Source organism: Vicugna pacos, chromosome 31, assembly GCF_048564905.1.
Source record: "Vicugna pacos chromosome 31, VicPac4, whole genome shotgun sequence".
NCBI lineage: Eukaryota > Metazoa > Chordata > Mammalia > Artiodactyla > Camelidae > Vicugna > Vicugna pacos.
This window is the reverse complement of record NC_133017.1, coordinates 13,657,019-13,684,048: the sequence shown is the minus strand read 5'-3', so window position 1 is coordinate 13,684,048 and position 27,030 is coordinate 13,657,019. Positions and strand designations below refer to the sequence as shown.

Below are 27,030 nucleotides of genomic sequence, written 5' to 3'. Positions count from 1 at the left end.
AAACTTGCTAAATATTTATAGAATATTTAAGGAATCCAATTCCTACAATTTCTTTGCTGCTGTTCAACACTGATGATCAGACATTCATTCTGGAATGTCTGAGTGCTGTATGACGGTGTATCAGTGCCACAGCGGAGGGCGGTGGTGACAGCAGGACTCAGGAACCAGACTGCTGGGACAAGCTCTGCCACTTGCCAGTCGTTTGGCTGTGTTGGTTGTCCGCCTCTCAGCTCCTCTCCTTCTCCTCTCTCCTCTGGATGGCCAGGGTTCTGGGACCCGAAAAGAAACGTGCAGACTCCCTTGCCAGTGGGTCTCCAGGTCGGTTCTGCGGAAGGGAGGGGAGGAGGCGGGAGGAGGATGGAGGGCACGCTTCCTTTCTTCCGGCTCCCGCAGCCTCAGCAGCCCCGCGCTCCTCCCCTCCGGCTTCGGGAACGCGTCATTCGAAGGCTGCCGGCCCTGCAACAGTTAAGTTCCCCAAACCTCGGACGCAGACACCTGTGGGCTTTGGCTAACAGTACTTTCTCGTTTCCCCAGTGCAGGGACCCTGGCTTTTCTCGCTGTAGTCTCTGGACAGCCATACTTTCTCCGTTTGCTCCTGCAGTCCTTCTGTAAGGACTCCCTCTATAATAAGAGAGGTAATAACATTCCTCCTGAAATACCCAAAGTGGTTTTCTTTTCTTGACTGGATACTGACCAATACTGCTGACCTTGGGCAAGTAACTTACTTTTTGCCTCAGCGACTTCCTCTGTAAAATGAAGATAACAGTACTGTTTCTATCTCATTGACATGATTAGGAAGATTAAATATATTTTTAAGGAATATTAAATATTTTTAAGCAACTCAGAACAGTGGCTGGCACAAAGCAGACACTATGTTTGTTAAATATATGATAGTGTATCATATTCTGTTGCTCAATACATACGGCGTTAGTCATAAATTTTATAAATTTTAATGTCCCTCTGCATACACCCCTCACTCCGTGCAACCTGCCCCGTGATCCTCCCTTATCATTACTGCTTGTCACTATCACTCCCTATCTGTGTTGTCTATCTTCTCCTTTGCTCACTTCTTCCATCATAAATCTGCATGTATGTTTTCTCAGTGCCTTTTTTTTCTCATTTGCTGTAGACATAATACAGGCATTTTGGAGGCCCACAGGTTTAGTTTTAGGACACTGCCGTGTTGAGAGGGGTGTGCAGGTTGGGAAGCTGCACTGGCACAGGAAGACTGGCATTAGAACCTGAAAGTGAATCCAGACTCCTGGGAGTGGGATGCCAGGAACCTCGTGCAGGAGAAAGGACTGAGAAATACAGATCCTTTTGGTTAAATCCTGTTCACATTAAGACTATTTTACATTTGTATGAAGTTATCTCACTGACTTCTGTTCCAAGATTTTGAGAAGACTTGCTTTTGATTTCCTACTCAGCAGGGAGAGCAGACTCAGATCCTAGGTTACATTTCCTCCATTCTCAAGATCCTTGAGACCAACACCCAGCCCTCCGCCCCCAACAACAACAACAACAACAAAAAACCCCAAAAAATGTAGGAATGAGATAGGCCTTGAGGTTACTGAATAGAGAGAATACTTCTGTGTCTGTACAAAGGTTGGATCATTGTCCAGAGAACTGGTTACAGAAATTCCTAGACCACTTCAGTTTTTATTGTCCTTTTAACTTTCAGCTTGTCCTAGTGGGCACAGATTAAATACTTCTTCTTCTTTTTTTTTCACTAATTAGTCCAACTTCAAGTATGCATAAGTGACTTATTAGTCTAACTAGAATTCTAGACTTTAAATTTAGATGGATATTTTTAAAAGCACATCTGAATATCTCATATTGTTTGTGAACATATTTTTAAGGACTGTCAAACTACTATGCATAGTAACAAAATTATTTAGGGGGCAAGGTTGTAAATATGTCACCTTTATATTTATGAGTATTTACATCAGAATTTACAATTTTTAGTCATTACCAAACTTAAAACTATCATTGGCTAGATATAAGATCAGTATAGTATTAATATATCACAAATTTACTCTAACTGGAAACACCTACAAAAGAGTACATAAAAATTATTCTCCAAAAAATTATAAAAGAATTATTTTCCTCCTGTATGAAAGCAATAGATATTCCGCTAAGTATGAGCCAAATTAACAATGCTATTATGCAATTCAATAGCTGCTGACTCTCTTAACTACTATTTCCTAAAATAGAAGAGTAGTATTCATTTCCTCTCAAGCGATCTTCTATTTTCATAGTGTATTCTGCAGCTCTCATTGTTAAAAGTTTAAATTGTTCTTGACTTTTTTGAATTCAGCAAGTGGGAAAATAAGTCCTTGGCCTTTAAAAAAAACAGCTTTACTGAGGTATAATTTATATATCATAAATAAATTTACTCATTGTAAGTGTACAGTTAAATAGCTTTTAGATAATTTACACAATTGTGCAACTATCACCACAGTCCAGTTCAGAGCATTTCTACCACCTGAGAAAGTTCTGTTGTGCCTCCCTGCTGCCAGCCCAGCACCCACCTTCAGCCCTAGGGCACCCACTCTTCTGCTTTCTGTGTCTATACATATATTTGCCTTTTCTAGAAATTTCATGGAATCATACAATATGTTGTCTTTTGTGTCTGGCTTCTTTGACTTAGCATAATCTCTTTAAGGGTTCATCCCTGTTACAGCTTGTATCAGCGTTTGTTCCTTTTTCTCCCTGGATTCCTTTTTATTGATGAATAATACTCCAGTGAATGGCTATACCACTGCTTTGTTTACTCATTCATCACTCAGTGGACACTGGGATTGTTTCTAGTTTTTGACTATTACAAGTAAAGCTGCTATAGGCGGAAGGGTGTAGCTCAGTGGAAGAGCACCTGCATAGCATGCACAAGGTCCTGGGTTCAATTCCCAGTACTTCCATTAAAAAGTTTTTTTTTTTAAGGAAAAAAAATTAAAAGGAGGGGGTACAGCTCAGTGGTAGAGCATATGATTAGCATGCATGAGGTCCTGGGTTCAATCCCCAGTATCTCCATTAAAAATAAATAAACCTAATTACTTCCCCCACCCTCCCCCAAAATCCAAATAAGCAAAAAATAACAAGCTGCTATAAACATTCATATACAAGTTATTGTTGTGGACGTATGTTTTTCCTTTCTCTTGATTAGATCCTAGGAGTGGAGTTGCTGGGTAAAATATATGTATAAATCTTAAGAAACTGCCAAAATGTTTTCCATAAATTTTACATTCCCACCAGTGACACATGTGTTTCAATTTTTCCACATCTTCACCAACACTTTCTATTTTCTGTCTTTTTGGTGATTGCCATTCTAGGGGGTGTGAAGTTGTTTCTTACTATGGTTTTAATTTGTATTTCCCTAATGATTAATGATGTTAAACATATTTTCATACTTTTAGTAGCTATGTGTCCTTGGTTTTTTAGCAGAGCCTTATTTAAGACTTGGTACCCTACATATAGGAGGATGAATTTTTGCACACGCTCATATCTACATATGCATGTAGGTAAGTGTGTACATACATATACCTGTGTCATCAGTGCCCCGAAGTACAGCATGCTAAGCATATTATAGCTTAATACACGTTATAACTTTAATCATTTACTAAATAAAAGACCCTTATAATTTAACTCCATTTAGTTCTCCTATCTTTTGTGCTATTGTTAGAGTCTACTTCCACACATTACAAAACCCCACAAGAAGTTATTATTCTGTTTTAAACAAGTAATACTTTTTAAAAATTTACATAATCACCTTTGCCTGTGTTCTCTCCTCCTGAAGATTTAGGGTCGTTTTCCTAAAGCAGGGCTGCAGGCAACGCATTCTCAGATTTTTTTGTCTGAAAACATCTTTATTTTGCCTTAATTCTTAAAAGCTGTTTCTCTGGATATAGAACTTGAGGTTAGCAGTTTTGTTTTTTTTCCGCCTTAAGGAATTTAAAGATGTCATTCCATGGTCTTCTGGATTTCACAGTTCTGTTGAAAAGTCAGCATTCAGATGTTTTGTTGCTTTTCAAAATTTACTGTCTTTTCCGTCTAGTTCCTGAGATTCCCTCTGTCTTTAGTTTTCACATTTTTTTATTATGATGTGCTCCAGACGGTCTCTTCTCTGAGAGAGGATCTGACCTTTGCTCTATTCGGCAGAACCAACCCCTGGAGTAAGTGGAAGGATAAGGGGTTGATTATCTCAGTCCAATGAGGGACTGAGCTGTGTGTATCCAGACAGGGTTGTAAAGTCTTGGTAAGATCTAGTTCACATCTGGCTGTTCCTCAGACATTGTCACATGGACTTTTGATTGAGGTCTCGGCAGTCTGTCTCCTGAGCCCTGAAAGACTATGGAAGATTCATTTCTGCTCTTTCGGTGGACATTCAGTTCTAAGTGATTCACAAAAATAGTTAACAGGTTTTTTGTTTGAAGAAAAACAAAATAACTTTGTTTTCTTATCACTCTTCATTGAAAATGCTAGCAGCAGAATGAGGTTTTTGTTTTTTCTTAACCTGCATTTTCATTCCTTCAAAAATTTACTGTTGACCAACATTATGAAACTGCCTCCCTGGAGTGAGTCCATTTAGGCCTCAGAGCCAGTGGTCTCCTCACACATGGATGGGCCTGTGTGATTAACACTTCAGTGTGCTGATCCTTCTCTTGTTGCCTTAAAACTTGAAAATATTAAACTCCAATGTAAGAGTCATCTTTCAGAAACTAATATGTGTATTAATATGTGTATAGAGCAATTGATGGCTTTTTGGTTTTTTTTGTAACTGTGCAACTTGAGAGAACAATTATTTTATATGCAACCCACCTTATGGAAAGTATACTTAATTTTGGCTAACTATGTGAGTTAATCAATAAACAATAACTATTGAGAACTTATTCTTTACTGCTTTGTGTGTGTTGGGGGGTTTACAAAAAATGTATATGCTATTTTCTTTCCCTCAGGGTTTTCCAGTCTGGTTTAATGATTAGATTATGGAAAGTACAAAATTTTAGGCTAAGTGACTGAATACGTCATATGAGTTTCAACAGGTAGCACAACCCAGATCCTTTCTACACAGTCCTGCCAGGTTGACATTGCTGTAGATAAATTCAAGTTTATCTACAGAATAGGTATTTATACTTATAGCATAGCGGACCTACTTAAGAAACAGTTTCAGCCTTAACTCATAATTAATTTATTGCTAAATATTTATGTTGTTACAATTTGTGAGATGGTGAACTCAGGAAAGGTTTGGCAGATAAAATTATATATTGGTATCATCTAGAGGGGAAAAACCTGGTAGATCATCTTACTAGAAGACTAACATGACTAAGCAGTAATGGGTCATCTAAAGCTTGTTCTACATAGTTCATCACATTTGGGTAGCTATAAACTCCTGCTTCATCAAATACTGTTTTGAAGTAACTGGGCTTACACTTATCGGTAAGCAGCTTATTTCCTAGAACCGTTATTTATCTTTAAGTTTTAATTATCTCTTGATCATCTAACAACTGCAAACATTAAAATATTTCCTCACATTATGATCACATATTCACATAATTATGGAATCATACAACTTAGAGATTATCCCACAAACGTCATTTTACAGTTTATCAATCAAAGGCCTAGAAATGTTAAGTGTACTATTCAAAATCACAGCCCTTGTTGAATTTTATACATCTTATGAAGAACAGAAACACTTTCCTCTTTATCATCTTTTAGGAAGATGCAGCATTCTAATACAATAAATTTTGAAAATTATTTTTAGAATATATGAAATTGATGTTTCTGAAAAGAAATGGCTTTAAAGTTGAGTACAATCTTTTTTTTTAGAAATACAATCTTATTTCCCCATTTAGAACCATAACAATATTAGAAACACAATGAGAAACACGTTTACTATTACCTCTTCATAGGACATTTCAGTTCCCTGATAAAGTCATAATAGTAATATTAATAAGATAAGGACTATGCCAAGTAATTCAAAATAGTGAACTAGGTCTCTTGTGTACTTAATCCAGTTTATCTGAATAGTTGCGATTAGATTTATTGGTGTGTTACCAGATTCTGTATATAGTTTCTTTAAAAAAATTTTAAACTTTCTTTAAAAAAAGTTGTGGTTCTATAACCACAACTGTCAAGATCCCACTTAAATCTTATTTCACTTATGACTTCACTATGCATCTCAGTGTTACTTTTAAGTCAGGAAGTATAGCAGGAGAGTGAAGTCTTGGCATGGATGGTAAAAGTAGATTAAATATAGAAATGTTTTCCTGTTCTCTGCTGTGATGGAATAAAGAATGGAAATTGGTGTCAGCAGGGTTGGCTCCTTCTGAGGGTTGCAAGGGAAGGATCTATTCCAGGCCTTTTTCCTTTGCTTAGAGATGGCCACTTCTCCCTGTGTTTTTCCCATCATTCTCCCTGAATGTCTGTCTCTATATCCACACGTACCTGTTTTACAAGGACACTAGTCATGATGGATTAGGGGACCACTTAGCTCCAGCATGACCTCGTCTTAACTAATTACATCTGCAATGACCCTATTCTCAAATACGATCACAGTTACGGTTGTGCTCTAAAAGCACACAGAAATCCAAATTGGAAAAATAAATCATACTACATTATCCAAATAGCAACAAACAGGTCACTAAAGCATTACTTTTCCAGATTTATTTTAAAATTCAGTGGTATTAAGTCCATGCTTAATGTTGTGCAACTAATAGCCATTTCCGTTTTCAGAAATCTAGTTTTTATCAGTAAATCTAGATAGATAGCTGCTGGTACTGAGGTTCTCCCAAGTATGATCACTGTACACAAACCAAATAGAGGCACACAGTCTAACAAATGCCAGCGAACTTAACTGAGAAAAGACAGAATATTTGAAATCTGTTGAAACCAACTGTCAGTGTAACATATGGGCCAACAGGAAAGAAAACAGCCCTCAAAATCAAACACAACACAGTAATAGCACACTAAGATGTCAGTCAACGTCCTCCCCCCGGCAAAAGCGGCTTGCGACGCTAGGGAGCGTAAGTTAAGGTCGCTCGGGTGCGCTCTCAGCCGACCCAGAAACCCAGGTTCTTAACCCGGGGCTCGGGGTCTGTAAGACGCCGCAGTTCGGCGCGTGGATGTCAGAAGGGGCGGGGGCGGCGGCAGTCGCTGCTCTCCCGCGGGCCTCAAAGGGATCTTTGACAAGGAAAAGGTTTTAAAAACGACCACGGGGCAGGGCCCAGCAGGCGACCCGCGCGGTGACACTCCAGCGGGGAGGAGTCGCGGGGCCCCGAGCCCGGGGCCAGCGCTCACGGGCGGAGGGCGGGGCCCGGAAGACACCGCCTGCCCCCGCCCCGCCCGCGGGCCTCCCGGTTTACCTCAGGATTTGACGCCCAAAGCGGGAGGGAGGAGGCGCCCCCTCACAGCTGGCGGTACCCCCGCGGGCGGGAACGGCTGCCTGCCGCCCCTCCCGGGTGCCCCAGGTCCCCGCCACCGGCCTTCCTCGGTCCTACCCCAGCCGCCGCGCCCCTCGGCGAGGCTGGCTGTCGGCCGCAGCTCCTCAGCCTCCCCAGTTGTTACTCTCAGGACCGGGCAGCGACCGCCGCTCCGGGAGCCCGCGCTGCGGGCCGCGCAGGGGCGGGGGGCAGAGAGGCCCCGGGCCGCGGTCGGGGCCGGCAGGGCGCGCCGCCTCTGCCCCCTCAGCGGCCGCACACCGAGCGCCGTCGACCCAGCTGAGCAGCCCCGGGGCTCGCGACTCGGTATTTTTAAATCTGGCGGGGCTTTCCCCTCGGGCCAACCACTCCCACCGCCTCCCGCCCCAGCCAGTCAGCGCCGGGCCCGCCATTTTTTAAACCCTTTTCCGGCCGCCAATCAGGATCCAGCAGCGCATTCCTCTCCTGACCGGTTCTAACGGGTCTGGGAGTTAACGACCCAGGCGACCCACCGAACCTGCTAGGCTGCGGCTTGGGGGACGGGCCCGACGACACCCTGGCCAATCGGAAGCCGCCGTGGCGAGGGGGCGGGGCCTCCCCAGGTTTGAATAGTCACCAGAGCCAATCGGAGAGGCGGGGGTGTGGCCTGCTGCCCGGCTCGTCAAGTTGCCGTGGCGCGGAGAACTCTGCAAAACAAGAGGCGGAGGATTGCGTTAGCGACAAACCAGTTCACGCCGGAGTCTCAGGCAGGCAGCGTCGCAGTCGGACCCGGCTGCCGCGCGGGACCCTGAGGAAAAGCTACCGCCAGGCAAGCGGCTCCACCAGGCCTGGGGTCCGCGGCCGGCCGTCCGCCTTCCCTCAAGGCCGGCCGGGGCGCCGCGGCCCTCAGGGTTCGCCAGGCGGGTGGGGTCCGGGGTGCGGGCCGGGCTACGGCGGCGGGGGCTCGGCTGGGCCCGGCTCGGGGGCCATTTGGACGCGGGGGCGCGAGGCGGCGGCGGCAGCTTCGGGCGGGGCCCGCGGCCTGGAAGCCGGAGGCTCCCCCGTGAGGAAGGGCCCCCCTCGGGCCGGGCGGGCGGGCGCGGGCGGCGGGGCCCGGGGGCGGGCGGCGCGCGTTTGGGCGGGAAGCCTCCCCGCCCCGCCCGCCAGCGCCCGGCCGCGCTCTGCCCGCCAGGTGGACGGCGCCACCAGCACCAGCACCGGCACCAGCATGGGGAAGGGCGACCCCAACAAGCCGAGGGGCAAGATGTCCTCGTACGCCTTCTTCGTGCAGACCTGCCGCGAGGAGCACAAGAAGAAGCACCCCGACTCCTCGGTCAACTTCGCCGAGTTCTCCAAGAAGTGCTCCGAGAGATGGAAGGTGGGGGCGGGCGCGGGGCTCTCCGCGGGCAGGTGGCCGTGACTGTGACTCTCCCTCCCCGGCGGACACGCCCTCGGGCTTTAATTACTTGAGCGTTTTAGGCCGAGGCAAAGTGCTGACAACGAAGAAAAACGTGGCCCCTAGCTGATCTCGCTCGTTCAGGGGTGTGCGAAGCGGACGGTCCTGCTGCGTGCTTACTGCCCCGTCTCTGCCCACAGACCATGTCTGCCAAGGAGAAGTCCAAGTTTGAAGATATGGCCAAGAGTGACAAGGCTCGCTATGACCGGGAGATGAAAAATTACGTTCCTCCCAAAGGTGACAAGAAGGGAAAGAAAAAAGACCCCAATGCTCCCAAAAGGCCTCCGTAAGTTTTAAGACCTCATTGCCCTCCCCTCCGCGACTTTTCATTCCGTTTATTAAAACTGTTCCTTCCTTTCAGATCTGCCTTCTTCCTGTTTTGCTCTGAACATCGCCCAAAGATCAAAAGTGAACACCCTGGCTTATCCATTGGGGATACGGCAAAAAAATTGGGCGAAATGTGGTCTGAGCAGTCAGCCAAAGATAAACAGCCGTACGAACAGAAAGCAGCTAAGCTAAAGGAGAAATACGAAAAGGTTTGTTGTCTTACTTCTTTAACGTGGTTTTTAAAAGTCAAGGTTAAAATTAGGTAGATTATCTTCTAAATGAGTATGTTAGAAATAGGTGTCAATGGTAGAAAGTTGGGAACTTGGTACGGTTTTGTGTTAATGGTTGTCAGCTATGTTTTGAAAAGGTCTAATGAGAATTGTACACTTAAGCAACACAAGCTGATTGAAACCTTTCTTTTGACTGAAACCCAAGTTTGTAGCACTGGTAGGTTGCATTTGGACTCATTTGTAGTTCTGTGGGTCTCTTAGTTAAAAATGGAGGGCTAAGAGTATTTTATGTAGATGTTTCTAAAATGTGCAGTTAGGGAGGGGGCAGGCTAGATGAGGTAAACACAAGGTAGTGAAAGTGCTGACATGGATCTCATTTTACATCTGTCGCTTTCTAAGGTCTAGAGGGCGCAAATGTTGTCAAAACCGAGTTAGACTCTGAATACCTTTTCGGACAGTCATCAGGGTTATTGGTCAATTATCTTAGATTGTTTACAACTTAGTGGTTTCACAGTTGAGTAATGACACCGGATGCTGATTTTACTTTTTGACAATTTTTCAGGATATTGCTGCATACCGTGCCAAGGGCAAGAGTGAAGCGGGAAAGAAGGGCCCTGGCAGGCCAACAGGCTCCAAGAAGAAGAATGAACCAGAAGATGAGGAGGAAGAGGAAGAGGAGGAAGAGGAAGAAGATGAGGAGGAAGAGGATGAAGATGAGGAATAAAGGGCTACCCTGTAATGCCGTGTGTGGAGTGTGCGTGTGTGCTCAGGCGATTGTTTTGCTAAGAATGTGAATTCAAGTGCAGCTCAATATTAGCTTCAGTATAAAAACTGTACAGATTTTTGTATAGCTGATAAGATTCTTTGTAGAGAAAATACTTTTTTAAAAATGCAGGTTGTAGCTTTTTGAGGGGCTACTACATACAGTTAGATTTAAAAGCTTCTGATGTTGAATGTTTCTAAATATTTAATGGTTTCTTTAATTTCTTGACTTGTGTATGGTAGCACAGCAAACTTGTAGGAATTAGTTATCAGTAGTAAGTTTTGGGTTTTCTAGAATGTTGCATTTTGGTTTTTTAAAAAAAAATTTTGTAATAAAATTATGTATATTATTTCTGTTGTCTTTGTCTTGTCTGTTAAGTTAGCTTTTACTTTAAAAAACATGGTCTGGAACCATGTCAAATTTTTCTGTATTTCTGCCTAATGGTTCTTAGACATGACTGACTTAGAATGGTTGAAAGTCAGACAAGCCCGTATTGTTCATATTTACAAAGTATTCTTTAAAAATCAAATCTGGAATTTAATGAACTTCAAAAACTTACGCAGTTTTATAAAGTAAGTTTTGTTCTTGACATTTATGTTCATTCATTACTAACTTATCCCTCAGGTTTTTTTAGCTGACAGTTAACCTTGAGAGAAATTTTCTCTTCAATCAGGAGACAGAGGAGCTCATACAGTGACTCCCTACCTAAAAGCATGTAAACTTTTAAAAATAATAGTACCAGGGTTACATTTTCTGTTGATAATGAACTAGTTTGAGGTAGAATACCAGAGTGAATTTTGAGTTAATCTTAAAAATCAGTGTGGTCTTAAGCCTAGAATTCTGGTAAGCAACCCAAGAAAGTATTTGAGATGGTTACAGTGACTTCCCACTGTAATTTGATGAAATTTCACTAGGATTTCTATTTACAGGGGAAAGAAGTTATTGAGAAATGCTCATTTGAGGAAGCAGTTGCTTGTATTTCAATTCAGATAACTATTTTGAATAGTTACCAAGGTAGTGAAAGTTGGCCATCTATTGGCCAAAAGATTGCAGAAGAAACCTATTTGTTTTATAGTTTTATAGTTAAACTCGGTTACCTATCAAGTTTTAAAATAGCCAAAATTCTTAACTATCCAAACCTGGGAGCCATGGTTCTCTATCTTATGCCTATTTGGAATAAACTAAGAATTCTTTCACAGGAAACACTAAAGTTGTTAAATGAAAGGTGAAGTATTAGCATAATTAGCTGAGCAAATGGACTCAAGGGAAGTCTTTAAACCTCTTAATGATTGCCCTCTTTTAACCATATCCCTGCGGTTACACATTCAAATTTGGGGCTTTTGCTGGTCATAAAGTAAAAATGAGTTTTACATGTTTAAAAAATAATTTTCTGCTGTTAGGTGCCTTAATGCTAACAACATTCAGGATCAGGTGTTCCAGAGATGCCTAGGTCTGGGTCCCTGCTCCCCAGCTCTACCAAATGCTAGTTGTATAAATGGGGTCAGTGCCTACTTCACAGTGTTTTAATGATTAAATGAGAATGTTATGAAGTGTTTAAAGCTGCTTAATGCATGAAAAAGTTAATAGGGATTTCCAAAATCAAAAGAGTAAAAGTCTGTTTCCTTAGATATTTTTATATACTAATTGGACCCATGAAGCAGACCAGTCAGGTTCCTCATCACCTTTCTTTTGAGGAGTTTCTGTGACTGCTTTCATTCTGTTCCTGGATTGACATATACTTTGTCTCTGAGCTAAAAGTGACTCGTTTTTTAAAACCAAGAGCTGTTCCAATGATCAGCTTGGGATTTGAGACGAGGCCTCGTGTTTGGTACTTTTCCTAAGTGGATCAAAATTTCAAACACCCCTATGGTCAAGACTGACTTCAAGAAGCGGTTATGTAGGAAGGCACTATTTGAAATAGCAGAAGAATCAGGCACTGTCCCAGGCTAGCCAGGGCTTGGGGGTGTTTATGACCTCCTATTTTTGGTCATAATGGTATAAAGTGTAAACCTTGATTCCCAACGACCAGGTTCTCCCAGGAAGAGACCCCAGTAATTTAGCTTTCAAGAGAGACTGAAGCATAATTATATGTATATGTGTATACATACTAATATTACACAGAAGGAAGCTTACTACATATTGTTCTGCCGCGTAATTCCCATAATTTTAGATACCATCAGCACAACAGAGCTGCCACATTTCACTTAAATAGCCATCTGCATAGTATCCCATTGAATAGATCATAATTTAACCAGTTCCCTAAGGATAGTTATCTTTTTGGTTTTTTTTTTTTTTTTTTTGCTTTAAGAACAACATTGCCATGATTAGCCTTGTATGATTTCAAAAAACTCTATAAAAAGCATTTAAAAGTTTGTGCATTAAAAAATTCACTAATTATAGCTAAAACCTGTACTTGGTATATGCTAGGAACTGCTCTTGTGCTGTTAACTTGTTGAAACCTGCCAAGATTGCTCTTAGAAGCTGTACTAATACTACAAGCTCCCCAGCAATCCATGTTTTAGAGTGCCTATTTCCCCATCTCAGCAACGTCATAGTCCTCAAACTTCTTAATCCTGCTATCCTGATCTATAAGAAATGGTTTTCCTATTACGAATTTAGCATATTTTTATTTTTAAGAGCAATTTGTTTACTGTAGTCTTCTGTTTCATTGTTCTTTTTATTAGTAATTTGTGGGAAATACAGAAAATGACTGTGACATGCATTGTAAATATGTTTCTCTTTGTTGTCTTTTGACCTTATGCTTGTTTTCATGCATAGATTTATTTTTATATAGGCAAATTTATTCTTTAGTGGCCCTGAGAGATCTTTCCTACTCAAAGATTATAAAAATTGCTTTCTTACTTTTTATTATTATTTAATTAAGTCTTTGATCCTTCTGGCATTTATTTTGGTGCAAGAACTGAAGTAAGTCTCAAATTTCTTTCCAGATGGTAGCCACTATTTTTGGTCTTTTAATCTATAAAAGCTGGGTTGGAAGATCCTAAGGTCCCTTGCATATCAAAGCAGTGACTTGCAAATGCGCTCCATACGTGACAGTAGGCCTTTCTGTATTTTGCTTTTTAACAGTAGCATTTACAGTAATTAGTAAAGAAGCCTGTCTTAGCACAAATACAGCATTATCTTAAAGCTGACTTTCTACTGCTATATATGCCATTAAAAATGTTTACGTTAACATTACGTTCCAAAGCAGTAATGACTTTATTGGGGGAAAACAAGTAGAAAAAGCCAAAGGACCTGTTTTGCCAATGTTAAGATCCAGTCCTTTTAAAATAAAACGTCTCTTTAGAATTAAGCCATTTTTGGACTAGTTCTCGAGATATTTCTAATGGCGACTGTTTTTTAGGGAAAGGTAGGATATTGACAGGAAAAGCAAAGTCCTAAAGCAGGCGGCAGGGAGGAGGGCTGGTGTGAGGTGAGCAGTGCCCAGGGGAGGCGATGAACAAGGGCGGCGGTGAAGCTTCAGTCTTTGTACTGCATACACCTCGTGCCAGAAAGAGCAGAGAGCTCCGTAAACGTCTGTAAACATCAATGCCCAGGACAAAGGTGACAGCCACTATTTAGCTCAGTCCTGTTGCTGGATGGAAATGCAGGTTTAGGATTCTCAAATCTCCCAAATTTTCAAGTGGAACCAGAACTCTACATACTTAAAAAATGTGAAATCTAAGCTGTAAATACTGGCAATGAAGTCAAATGTTGGGCTGGAAGAAAACATATCTGCAGGTAAGATTTTGCCCAAGGGTCACCAGTTTGCCCTTCGACGAATCAGTGTAGGTAACTGTAGGATTAGTAGTAATATTTGAGTTAGGGCTGTTGGTAACAGTGTGTGCCTATCGGCTAGGCACTGTTTTCATAGACATCTAGAAACCCTTTTCATCCTGACTGGGAATTCATCTAACGTCTCATCCTGCTGTAAAGGTAAGTACAGACATGGTGTCTGAGGCCTTAACGGAATGTCACTGAGCCCCTCAGCCTTTGTTCTTCAGGACTTAGCCCAGACTTCTCTCTCAGCCTCATTCTGCGAGTCACCGTGTCCAGAGAACTGGGGCTCGGTAGCACAGTTAGAGTGACATATCAAAAGGAAAGTAAAACAACTTGTAAGCAATACGTAGCGTCCAATTTCAGAACTGGAACTGACCTTTGCACCAGGTGGCGCGGTCTCCTTTCTTCAGGAAGATGCAGCGGTCAAGGAGGACCGCGACCTCAGGCAGAAGGTGAGAGAAAGTAAGACTGTAATTCACTCACATTCATGTGTTATTCTTTGATTCTCTACATTTTCCCAATGAAGCTGAGATGGCTTACACAAAGAACAAATGAAAGTGCAAACATAAAAAAGGGAAAAATCCAAGTTAGGAGAGAAATTAGGAGTGAGCCGGTGAGCTTACACATGGGAATTACGTCAGTCTGAACAGGGCTCTCTGTTTCCTACTGGTTTGGTAACAGCAGACCCGGTGTGTAACCTTTGAGTTTCCTCAGGTGGAAAATCAGATTTTTCTTTGTGAGCATTAAACGAAGCAATACACTTAAGACACGTCCTGGTGGCAAGAAATAGTGAATAATAAATATTAACTAAAAGTATGCACACCAGTAAGTGTTAATATAGTTGCTACACTGAGAGGACCAGATTCACTCCTGAGATCCTTGACAGTCTGGGTGGAGAGGAAAACTAGTTCCATGGAAAATACAACAGAAATTGTTCCCACGGGGCTCGGGGGATGTCGAGTCCTGGAATTGTTTATGTCCTTGACTCCAATACTTAATTTGGGAACTTGGACAAGTTATTTAACTTTTTTTAAAAATTTAAGTAAAGTTGATAAACAATATTCTGTTAGTTTCATTTGTGCAGAAGTGATTCTTTTTTTTTTTAAATTTTGCGGGGGTAGGTAATTAGGCTTATTAATTTATTTAATAGAGATACTGGGGATTGAACCCAGGATTTCATGCATGTGAAGCACACGCTCTACCATAGAGCTATATGCTCCTCCACAGTGATTCAGGGTTTTTTTTTTTTTGCTGACTAGATTCCATTACAGATTATTGTAAGATACTGATATAATTCCCTGTGTTATACAGTAAATCCTTGTTGTTTACTTTATGTATAGTAGTTTGTCTCTGTTAATTCCATCCCCCCTAATTTGCCCCCTCCTCTGTCCTCTCCCCTCTAGTAACCGTAAGTTAACCTCTTATTGAATCGCATATTCTTCACATCGATTTAATCACATATACATGCGTGACTTACTGTTCTAGTTGCTTTCGATTTTACATAAAATATTTGCGGAAAGAAGTCTATTGGCAATTGCCTCTGCCACCCAGCACGACCTTATTGACCTGTTCACGAGCTGACTCACGTTCGCTGCCTCGTAACATTCCGCTGTGCGGTAACACCGCAGCGAATCCGCTCTCCTGATGGGGACGTAGCTTGCTCCCGGGGTTTTTACTACTGTAAATGGCAGTGCTATACAACCTCCTGTCCAGGTCCCTGGCTTTGCACGTGCACCCCGCTCCTGTGACCGCCCTGCAAACTCCAGCCGTCCCCGCAGCCCGACGCCTCCTGTGCCGCTGCAGCTCAGCCCTGTCACCAGCGTCGGAGCGGCGCCTCCTGCACCGCGCGTGGGGAGTTCCTCCGGGCGGACACACAAGGGGAACCCAGTTCCTGGAAACTGCTGCTGCACGTATTTTGTACAGTGTTATGGTTGTTAGGACAGCAGCATCAGTGCACTAACAATGATTATAATACGGCCAGAGGTGGACGTCTATTCATCTCTGTTTTCTATTGAAAGTTTTAGTTTGGTTTTCGGGCATTTAATCATAAAGACAGCTGGAATTTGTTTGCTCATATCGAAAGCCCAAGAAAAAGTTTATTTAAAGACAATTTGCGAGGAGGCTATAGCTCACAGTGGTAGAGCACATGCTTAGCATACACAAGGGCCTGGGTTCAATGCCCCGGTACCTCCTCTAAAAAAAAAAAGTAAGTAAATAAAGAAAAACACAATCACCCCCCCACCCCCAATAAAGATAATTTAAGGAATATTTTAGACATTCTTCAAGATGCACTTAGTTCAATCCAAAGGCTAAATTATAAATTGGACTGCTGAAAACTACATTCTACGCATGCTATATGAACAGTGAGAGGTAGAGATAACAATTTATTCCCTTACAGATAACCATTTCACCCCTAGTATAAGAAGCTTAACTTACGAGCTTAATTTCTTGGGAAGTGGAGGCAATGATACCTCACGTATGAAACACAGGCACACACACAGAGCCTTTGTATCTGCCATGTAGCTGTACTAACCCCTCTGATTACAGATAGGTTTTACGACTTTGAAACCAGGTAACAATAGCTAACGTTTACATTATCCCGACTAGATGCCAGGAACTACTCAGAGCACTTTATGTATATTAACATACACAGTCCTCACAAGAATCCCATGAAACAGAGGCACTATTATTTCCCCCATTTTACAAACGGGGAAACCGAGGCAGAGAGCTGCATAAATAACTTGCTGAGATCACGCAAGTAATTAGTAACAGAACAGGGGTTCGAATACAGGCAAGTCCACCACACTGCACAAGTCAGAGGAGCAGATTGCAACTCTCTTATGAAAATGAAGGCTCCCTCCAGCCCACTTCTGCTCAGATGTGGGCCCTCAGCCCGACCCACTTACAAAACTGAAACCCACCAACCGCAACTACGGGCATTTCAAAATCTTAAACGTGAGACTGGCAAAGCAATGACTGAATTTAGTTTACAAAGAGTCCTTCCTTTAATCTCTAATTCCCGTGAAAGTGGTCCCCCTCAAATCACTCTGACTTCCGTCCATTTCCTTTTTGTAACAGGTTGATTCTAATGAATAAGATGCATTTTCATAGTGCGTAGTACTTTTAAAAGTGCTATCACACGGGTTAAGGGTCACACGCACATTCCAAACAATTCTGACATTCAAGCCCACATTCAACATACAACTATGGTTTATGATATTTTAGCTATTATGTTAGTGTATCTTATAAACCATAAAATCAAGTAATTATTGCAAATGTGTGATGTTTAGATACAGAAATGATCACAAGTACTAAGGAAAAAAAATCCATGGATTAAAATACAGTATTTTATTTGTTCTCACCTAAAAAACAAGCAACCCAGAATTAAGATATACATAAACTTCTCAGATTTATCCCTAATAAAATTTTGAATCTTTATACAATTTCTACAGAAACATACAGTGTATCAAAATCTGCATAAATCAAATTTATAAAATGTGTAGAAATGCATAGTGATATTATCAACTTACAAAGCAAGGAAATGGGAATTATTTCCTAAGCAGCCTGCAGTAGAAAATAGTCATTATGTCAGCAGCTTCTGATGTTTTTCGTGTTTGGTAAGGTTTCTGATTTCAATATATAGAATCATTTTTATAGACTATTGTAACGAATTGCACAAAATACCCATGTCAAATTCACACGCACAGTTCACGTGCCACCTTAGGCCGATGCATAGTTAACAGAGTTACAATCTCCCCAACGAGGAAAATGGAACCTATCTGCAAACACAAGTCATAAAAGTACCAATTCTCTTAGTTCCTTTTTTATAGTTGATTTATTTCGCAATTGTATAAGCATGTAAATGTATTCCTTTTTAGACATCCCTAGAGAGGAATGAAAGTTAAAATGGTTGACCACAGATCAGTAGCAAAATACAAACTAACAATTCAAGGTTATAAACAAAACTCTTGTTTAGGATGTTTGACTCTCCAAATTTAAGAGCTAAGCTTTGCTGAAACAAATTTGTAGCCTTTTCTTTTACACAAATGTTGAGTTTTTCTTTTTTTCTTTTCTTAAGTTTGAATTAAAAATATTTCCCTCTAGCAGTAGTTTGTGAATTCCTTTCATTGTAATTATATCATGATTACAGGATCAAAAATGCTTCATGGACTTGCTATTCCCTACCTCATCACTTTTCTATTTTTAAATTTTTTTTGCATTCAACATAGCATTTTAACGTTATAGGTAATAAAAGACTATTTAGAAATTAAAATCTAATTGACCACTCGCAGTATTTGGTTTTCCTAAAGTAGGTACTGTCTTAATAAATGTGTAAATTCAAACAAGTCTTCTTTTCACTGGAAAAATACTAATAGAAATATGCTTCCTTAAAAAAAATTAAGAAACACTAAGAACTAACAGATAATCTAACAGAAAGGAATTCCTATTTGTTAATGAACTATATTTTTAAATAGCCTTTTTTTAATTTAAAAAATGTGCAGGGGATTTCATTTGGATGAAGATATCAATGAAACATCCATTCACTCTCGGCTTCATAAATTGCACAGCTTAGATTGTAACACACAGTAGTCTTGTAAGGCTTCATCCAACAAGGGTTTGGAAATTCTCACCTCGGTCAGAACGAACCTTTTGATGTGTTTACAGTGGTGTTTTGTTGTTTTTGTTATCCCCAGGTCAAAGTTTCAAAACTGAGAATTATTTATATGTTCTGTAGTGACAGGTACTGGGGGACAAGTACATCCCAAGTGTTAGCGGACAATGCTTCTCTGGTTGGCAGACACCCCTCTGCTGCCTTCGGAGCTGGTTCTGACAGAGGCACTGGGAATGCCAGCAAGGGAGGGAGTTAATGCCACATAGTCCTCAAACCCTACGGAGTCGCCTTTGATGTTCCAGCTTGTCATTTCTTTTTTAAGCCATACAACACATTCAATTTCAGAGCAAACAGTAACATGTAAATTCAGTTCTGAGGAGCAAAAGCGTTCCTCAGGCAGGTGACAATGCCAGCATCACCATCCTACAAAATTGCATCAAAAGCTCTTGAAATACATACCAAGAAATGAAAGAGGCACTAAATGTGTTGGAATTCACCTTTCAAAAAAGCAGCATGACTGTGAACGAAGGCCACCTTGGCGAAGAACCTGTGGCAGTGCTTCAAAAAGACATAAAATTAAATAAAGACACGACAGGCTGATAATCACCACGTTAGATATGAAAGTCTGGTTACTCCAACCTTTTTTCAAGTGTGTTAAAAAAGAAAAAAAAAAAATCAAACTGCCTTTCCGACCCCTGAGTGTAATCCCAAAGAAGACGGTGATGCTTTTAACTCTGCTCTGAATAAAGCAGAGCTAAACGCACAGATTACCAACGTCGTCTGAAAACAAAACAAAACAGAAGATGTAAACATCTACAAAGTTTAAGGTAAAAGCAGTTTTGTAAACAGGAACTGCAGATGCTAATGTTATTGTAAAATCACAGTTTGTCAACGTCCTCGGGCCCCTGGGGAGCCCCTGGGTTCGGAGCTGTGCAGGTAATGACAGTTGCAGCAGGTCTCAGGCAGGTCTCGGTCCTGTACAAACTGACATGTCAGTAGGTAGGTTACTGGTTTCTTGTCTTCTTTCTAAACGCTGTGGATGTTATTTATTTCCCACTTTTGAGTTGTTTTGCTGGAGTCACAGTCAGAGATGAACACTTGGTGGAGGACCTCGGAGCGATCCAAGCACATTCCTGAAGGAACGTGAGTGAGTCTGTGCAGGTTCTGGAAAACACAGCGAAATGCAGTGTTATGTGTGCACTTTCGTATCGCTGATGTTCGACGAAGTCACTGCTTAGCTTTCAAAGGAAGACAATTTGAGCGAACTGGCAGGGCATGATCCAGACACACCTGACTCTGGATTTCTCTTGCTCTTTCAAAATTTTTATTTATTTATTTATTTCCAAAGTTATGGTTTCCTTTTTTTTTTTTTTTAATTGAAGTATATAGTCAGTTTACAATGTTGTGTCAATTTCTGGTGTACAGCACAATACTTCAGTCATATAGGAACATACATATATTCATTTTCATATTCTTTCTAACCATAAGTTACTACAAGATATTGAATATAGTTCCCTGTGCTACACAGTATAAATTTGCTGTTTATTCTCTTTTTAAACAGAAGCATGGTCAGTTTACAATGCTGTGTCCATTTCTGGTGTCCAGCTTAATAGTTCAGTCATACATACACACACGTACATTCCTTTTCCTATTCTTTTTCATTATGATTCTGGATTTCCCTTGACTGTCAATCTTCCACATACTTTTATTGGTAAGTCATAATGTACTGCTGATGCCTCCAGTTCCATGGATTCAGACCTGAATTCACTGTCTTCCCTTCCAGACCCGCTCCTCTGGCTCCTCTCCTGCTTCCCAGCCCTCAGGATGGCTCCCACCCTCCCAGTTGCCAGCGAGGACAGCACGTGCGGTGCTCCTGCCTGCCTGCTTCCCCATCCCCACTGCCCTGCCGGGGTCCAGCCCGTCCTCTGCTGGAGGCTGCTTCAGTACAGCTCAGGGCTTCTCAGAGTGTGGGCTTCAGATGAGCTAAGATTGCTTCTGTAAGGTCAAAACTATTTTCATGATAATACAAACCCTTTCCATCATATTGACATTTATACTGATGGTGGGAAAGCCCTGGCTGGTAGAGGTTCTGGGGCTGTGGCATCGTCAAGCAGGCACCTTCCCCACGGCCACACACTCACAATTACAAAGGAAAGAAAAGCCAGTTTCACTGGAGAATGGCCTTGACGAAGCAGTAAAATGTGTTGGTTTATTAAATCTTGACCCTCGAGTATACTTTTTAAAACATCCCGTGAGAAGGTACAGGAAGACTGCATAATGCACTTCCCTTCGCAGTGGCTGGACTCAGGGCTGAACGAGCTGCTCTTCTCCTGGGATGTCACTCTGACTTGGAAGGACAAGGCGTGGACAGATTATGATTATTCAGATTTGGGACTGGGTAGACATTTTCCAGAAAATGAAGTGAGCCGGTCACTTCAAGCTAAAAGCAACAATGTAAATCTGATGGTATTTGCTGCCATTGATCAGATTTGAGTTTTCAAACAAAAAAAATGAGAGTTTGGGAAAACTCGTATGCACCACCATGAACGGGACAGCGTCACAATATTTAAAGACCAGTGGTTATCTTTGTGACTTTTCGGCACTGCACAATGAGGTGGGCCATCCTGTGGATGACCTGTGTTACTCAGTGAGCCAGTGTTCTCCAAAGGAGCAGCGGGTGTGTGATGTCACAAAAGGTCCAAAGTGTAAGACAGACCAGTGGGCTTAAGGTAACACAGGGCAAAATGTCCACTGATGGATTCTAGAGTCTAAACTGCAAATGCCTTTCAAGAAACTGCCTCTTACACACTTGTGGTGCGGCACGAAGATCAGCCACATCCGTCTGAGAGGCTGTTAATTTACCCCTCGGTGTGTACGTCATGCAGGACTTTCCTCAGATGCGCAACTGAACAACATCCCGCATCCCGCTCAGTGCAGGAGCACGGCAAGAATCCAGACATTAAAGCAACTGGCAAGACTATAAAACAGCGCCACTCTTCTCGCTCTTGGGGGAAAATAGTTACTTTTCATTAAAAGTGTTACACTAATATGAAACGGGGTTATGAGTGTTACTTTTATGGGAATTAATACATAAAGAGTCACAGCATTTCTCAGGCTGAATTCCCAGTTTAGGAAGTTTGTCAGCTGTAACCCCAGGGAATAATCTGCGGGGAGCGCGCCTGCGGTTTGTAAGGATGTAAAGACCGAGCGGCGAGCGAGCTGCTGACCCCGCTGGTCTCCTGCTCACCGGTCCGTCCCTCACAATGTTTCCAGAACTATTTTCCTGAAAGTATCCCGTTTCCTATCACCGGGATCCTCAACTAATGCCAGTCGCTCCCCAAGCTCGCAGCACGGGGTCCCACGCGCTCTCATGTGGAGAGCAACTCGGGGAAGCAGACCAGACACCGTTCGCAGGCGCCTCTGCTCCCCCGCGGCTTCTCACTCAGCCTCCGCAGAAAGCCTTTCCGACCTCCAGACCTGGCGCGATGACACTTCCTACATGAAACTCCCTCCCAGCAGAAAAACTGCCCCCCCCAGAGTCAAGCCAGTAAATGCACGTGACCTTTAAAGCCAGCAGCAGGTGACATGTAAGCTGTTGTGCTGAGCAAATGGCCGTGATGGGATGGGTGAGGGCCTGGAGCCCAGCACGTTATTCGCTTGTCTCTACCCCCACCTGCTGGACAACAGGCGGCAGTAATTTAAAAATTAATAAAATGCAAAAATAAACGCAACCGCTTCTGTGTCCTATGTAGGTATACTTATGTGTGTCTATATATGTAATTTGAACAAATGACTCAGATTGAAAAGATCAGACTTTGACAACAGAACAGCAGTGACTTCTTCCATCTGCCCGAGTCACTGGTTACAGTCACATACATAGACAGAGATAGGTATTTATAAACGTTGTGTTACTGAAATCAGCAGTGGGTCTGCATGGACCTCGTATGGCCTCCTGCCATGACAATGTTGCACCCGAGAATAAACGGGGTGCAATAAATGGGGTGCAGTGAGTCCTCAGGAGACCAAACGACCAAATGAGAGGGAAATGGAAGTGAGCGTGAGTGCAGGCTCTACAGTTTATGCGTCTAAATTCCACGGGGAGGTGTTATTAAAGTGAAACAGCATATATTTCAGGAGCTGAGATGCAGCGTACCTTGAAGTATTGCCACTCCTTAAATTCATTCAGGTTGCAGTGGGTGATCATGATTTTTGATCCATCAGGCCCCTTCGTCAAACACTGGTCGTATTGCATGAGCTGATTAGCTTCGTTGATTCGGAAAAGCTATTAAAAAAAAGGGAAAGAAAAAAGTAAGAGAGGCGCCTTCTCTGTAGATACACATTAAAAAGAAAAGAAAGAAAGAAACTTAACTCCTGTAATTAAACTCAGTGACTATCTTATTTTTCTATAACATTTATGTTCAGAATTGTTAAGTCCAAAGACAGGAATTACCTTCACTTTGATGTTAAGTGAAGACCCCTTCTAACTCAGAGCATTATGCTCTCTTTAGCCTTTTAGGCACAGAAGAGGGCAGTCACACGTGTATATTACGTACCAACAATGTAAGAAAAGGGAAATGTGGAAACAGACCTGATAATATTTCACAATCTAAATTTGAGGCAGGAAAAACACCATAAAAGGGAATAGGAAAACACATTAGTAAAACACACATTACTGGTAATAGTGCTCCAGCTCACTGGCGGGGGAGGCAGAATCCTGAACAACATGTATGTGCAAGTCAAACGGTTAGGGAGCAAGGCTCCTGCAGTTACACACGCAGGCAAGGACGTATTCCACTCTCACACTAGGCGTAAATCCTGGATTCTGGTTGCTTGTGTGAAAACCAATACTGTTATTATCCCCTCGTTGGAGTAACTGTTTTAGCACTGCCGACTTTTCACAGAATGTCTTCCTTTGCCACACAGACACAGGTACCAAACTGCAGCCCAGACTGAAGCCTGTGCTCAGGCCGCCGCATCGGAGGTGCGCCGTGTACCTGGTTCCCGCCCATCCTGTGGCAGGGCCCCAGCTCAACCAGGCCGCCGTTGGTCCTCCCCATGCTGTCAATGCAGTACGCAGTCTCAAAGCCTCGGATCTACAAAAATGAACACAGAACCACAAGGCAGGCAACAGTTTAGCCCTAGGATGCTCTCGCACCGGAGTCCAAGAGCTCCGAGTTAGGCTGCAGCCCCCTGCAGGGCTGGGTGTGGGCTGGCAGCCCGGGAGGGGCTCAGAGCACAGCCACCCCTGAGATCGTTCACGGTCCTAAAGTCAACACTGGAGTGGGCCCATCCCAACTAGGGGTCTTGGCCTACAGATTTCGATCAAATAGCACAGAAGGAAAAATAAAGAGACCATTATACCACTTCAGATACATGACCCTTCGTGTGAGTGAGGCACCGAGCAAAGGGACCGACCACAGGGGTCACAGACACTGTGGAGACCAGCTCTGAGCTCGGGAGGTGACGCTCCCCGCCTCCCCCACAGCTGCCTGCAGGGCAGGGGCGGGGGGTGCGGAGGGCGGCTGGAGGACCAGGCACTGGGACCCTTCCCAGACCGTGGGTATCGCCGGTGAGCAGCAGCAGGCACGGGTTTCCATCTATGCAATGCACGTTCTGTACAAAAATATAACCCTTTTCCTTTTTGGAAATATGACAGACATATCTGTATTATAAATTACTGTCGTATTTGGATGAAATGTTTAATTCATTCCCTCAGTCAGCAAATACTGACTACCGGAGCTTAAGATACCAAGAGAAGCACATCCTGGCTGGAGGCCTCCTGTCTGTCGGGAGGTGGGAGGGGCATTGGGATGGAGAGGGAGCTCTGAGGCTGCCCCCGCAGGAGAGGAGTGGGCTGGGGTGTACTGTGGGAAGTGCGGGGAGCTGGGAGAAGTGGCGTGTGAGGTGCAGGGCCGGAGCGGGGAGGGGTGAACTGAAGGTGTGTCCAGGGTGAGACCATACAGGGAGGACGGAAAATACCTGCTCACGCACGCTTCCGCTTATTCATCAGCCGTCAGGTGAGGGCTGTGTCGGGCGTGGGGAGGCCTGAGACCCCAGTGAAGAGTAAGGGTGCAGACCTCGCCCAGGGAGCTTGGGCTCTAGGGAGGGAAAGACAGGATGCGAGCAGAACCGTAACGACGTGTTAGAAAGTGGGGAGTGAGAATCGTGGAGAAGAGAAAAGAGGAGCAAGTTGAGGGGGGAGTGTCTGGGGGCCGCAGAGTAGATCCCGCTGAGTGACATCTGCCTGGAGAAGGCATTCCGGGCGGAGGAGCAGACAGGCCGGGGTGAATGTGCGGGAGGAAGGGGGCCCAGGGAAGAGGCCAGCGGGGCTGCGGGAAGCAGCATAGGTGAGGCCAGGGAGGAAGGGCCCCCAGAGAGGCCTGTGCCCCCCTCAGAGTGAAAGGGGCCTCATGGAAGGGCTCTGAGAGAGCAGAGATGTGGCCTGACCGGGACAGGCTGGAGGCAGGCACGGTCCATCTTAGAGCAGAGAGGATGGGTCAGATTCTGGAACTGGTTGTGACATGTGGGAACAGAGGATTCAAGGATGACTCCAGAGTTTCTGGCCTGAGCAACCAGCACAGGTGAGGGACGGGGAGGAAGAGGGGGAGCTCAGCGTCACCCAGGCCGGGTCTGCACGGTCATGTGGAGATGTCAGTGGGCAGCTGGACGTACTTGTCTGGGCTCTGGGACAGAGGTTTGGGCTGAAGATGGAAATTTGAGAGCCATGAGCATGTGGAGGGTTTTGAAGGCATCTCCTGGCAAGTTCACCAAGAGAATTCATCCCTTTCCCACAGAAGGTGCTATACTAACCAGGTATTCCTACTGAAATGTGGTCTTGACTCTCGGGGGCGACAGGATTTGATCTGAGAGGAGGGGACTCTGAGAGGAGGGGCGGGAGGTCGGTGTAGGGTAACTGTCTGGTGCAAAGGCCTGGAGGTGAACAGACAGTTTTCCACCAGACTTTTCCCCAAGCATCCCCCTCCGCCCTCCGGCGTCTCCCTGTCTCTGCCACGAGGTCTGGGCGCCGGCCGGCACTCACCTCTCCCCAGTCGACGTTCCTGGGTGGCAGCGGGTAGTGCGACGTGACATCGTAGGCGATTTCTTCCATGAACCATTTGAAGCTTTTGCAGTTGTGATCTTCTCGAAACTTCTTCAGCTCTGATATATCCCCGTACGCCAAGGCCTTCGACTCGGGACGGCTGGCGTAGAAGTAGTCCTTGTACTCATCCCACCAGACCTCCACGACCCTGACATAATTCTGCGACAAAGAAGATTAACGTCATTGTAAACAGTAAAAATACCTGTACCGTCACGAACAGCCCCTCTCAGACACGAACTGTGACCAGCCCCAACACACTCACTTCAGTGGGACCCGATATTTAATTAAACAACAGATGCAGGTGAGCTACTGGCTGACAGGTCACTGTCATGCGTGTCAACAGAAGAGTGGTGGACACAGAATCCAGTGTGCCGCGCTGAAGACCGTGCCCTGCAAGCTGACACACCCGTCCTGCTCGCACAGAGGGTCCCGGCCAGCGCGGGGCCTCCTCTGGTCCCCCGGCTGCCGGCGCGCTCGCGGGAAGCCCCACGTCAGACGCCACCAGGAGGACACAACTCTGATTAATGAGACACGTTTCTGCGGGCGGGCCTGCCGGCCGGGTCACGGCTGTGAGAGGCCACTTCACGGCGGCCCAGGGCTACCTAGATGTCTCCCCGACCTGGTGCACTTTGAAAAGCCACTGAAGAACCACCAAATCAGCTGACGCGGTAAAGGACAAAGATCTAACTTCTGATGCTCGAGTGAACGAGTGTGCGCAGGTGTGAGGGCCGGCGGTGGGCCCGGGACAGCCCCGGCCGGGGCAGGCTCCCTCCGGGGCCCGGGGCGCAGCCGTCGTGGCTTGGTGGCTGCTGCGGTGAGAAGCGGCCCCAGATCACACGCAGGCAAGGGGCCACGGCTGGGTTCCGCCACAGCTTCCATTTACCAAAAAAGGCCATGGTCGCTGACCAGTTTACACCAGGAGGAGGAACACCCAGTGTTCAGAGTCGGTTTTTCCTAGGCTACAGCTATCAAAGGGTGAGTGCACCACCACAGGCGTGTGGCTGCGAGAGCCCGTGGGCTCAAAAACGTTTTCAGCAGCAGTGTCCAAAGGGAGCACACAGTATTCTTGCTAAATGTCCTGAATCCTCACACACCCATCTGAGGTTACACACAGTCCAAGTCTTCTAGGTATTAATGAACACGAGTTAAGTGCACACGCATGAGGCCACAGCAACAAAAAGACGGAGCACTTAATTATCTGGGATGGAGGGGGCGCCGGAGGGGCGTGGTAGATCAGTCCTGAAGGCGTGGTCAGTGAGGGGCACTCGGGACAGAGAGCTACGCAGATACACGGCAAGTCACGGTGCACCTGGAGACCGGAGAGAAGTTCATGACCACAACAGGAACGCAGGGCGCGCAGAGAAAGCCTGCC

At 44.3% G+C, this 27,030-nt stretch overlaps 2 protein-coding genes and 1 long non-coding RNA gene across 6 annotated transcripts in view; 1 reads left to right on the top strand and 2 right to left on the bottom strand.

Moving 5' to 3' along the window:
• LOC140690575 (uncharacterized) lies at nucleotides 1-7,992 on the bottom strand. Of its 2 annotated transcripts, none has more exons than XR_012065881.1 (2): nucleotides 7,494-7,992; nucleotides 1-325 (listed from the first exon to the last, which is right to left on the bottom strand). It is a non-coding gene; the product is annotated as an uncharacterized lncRNA (long non-coding RNA). The 2 variants fall into 2 exon arrangements; XR_012065880.1 differs by lacking the exon at nucleotides 7,494-7,992 and adding an exon at nucleotides 3,767-4,888.
• Nucleotides 7,993-8,060: 68 nt separating this feature from the next.
• HMGB2 (high mobility group box 2) lies at nucleotides 8,061-10,516 on the top strand. Its single transcript, XM_072952448.1, has 5 exons — nucleotides 8,061-8,220; nucleotides 8,584-8,769; nucleotides 8,988-9,133; nucleotides 9,209-9,383; nucleotides 9,967-10,516. Exons 2-5 carry the CDS (start codon nucleotides 8,620-8,622, stop codon nucleotides 10,126-10,128), a joined length of 633 nt encoding a protein of 210 aa, XP_072808549.1. The 5' UTR covers nucleotides 8,061-8,220; nucleotides 8,584-8,619; the 3' UTR covers nucleotides 10,129-10,516.
• A 6,758-nt stretch (nucleotides 10,517-17,274) lies between these two features.
• The window catches only part of GALNT7 (polypeptide N-acetylgalactosaminyltransferase 7), a 94,475-nt gene continuing 84,719 nt past the window's right edge, over nucleotides 17,275-27,030 (bottom strand). For 2 of the 3 annotated variants that reach the window (XM_072952449.1, XM_072952450.1), the window contains exons 9-12: nucleotides 25,599-25,817; nucleotides 23,554-23,652; nucleotides 22,713-22,841; nucleotides 17,275-19,723 (exon numbers count right to left, since the gene is read on the bottom strand). In XM_072952449.1, the coding sequence (XP_072808550.1) occupies nucleotides 19,586-19,723; nucleotides 22,713-22,841; nucleotides 23,554-23,652; nucleotides 25,599-25,817 (585 nt within the window). In that variant the 3' untranslated portion in view covers nucleotides 17,275-19,585. Of the gene's footprint in view, nucleotides 19,724-22,712; nucleotides 22,842-23,553; nucleotides 23,653-24,551; nucleotides 25,490-25,598; nucleotides 25,818-27,030 lie in introns of those variants that run through there. The other variant, XM_072952451.1, reaches the window with a different exon arrangement.

What these genes read in the sequence shown, in the direction of transcription:
- HMGB2 (XM_072952448.1), top strand. Translation starts at nt 8,620, where the DNA reads ATGGGGAAGGGCGACCCCAACAAGCCGAGGGGCAAGATGTCCTCGTAC. An exon ending in AATGCTCCCAAAAGGCCTCC is followed by an intron (nt 9,134 to 9,208) that starts GTAAGTTTTAAG and finishes CCTTCCTTTCAG; the next exon opens with ATCTGCCTTCTTCCTGTTTT. An exon ending in TAAAGGAGAAATACGAAAAG is followed by an intron (nt 9,384 to 9,966) that starts GTTTGTTGTCTT and finishes ACAATTTTTCAG; the next exon opens with GATATTGCTGCATACCGTGC.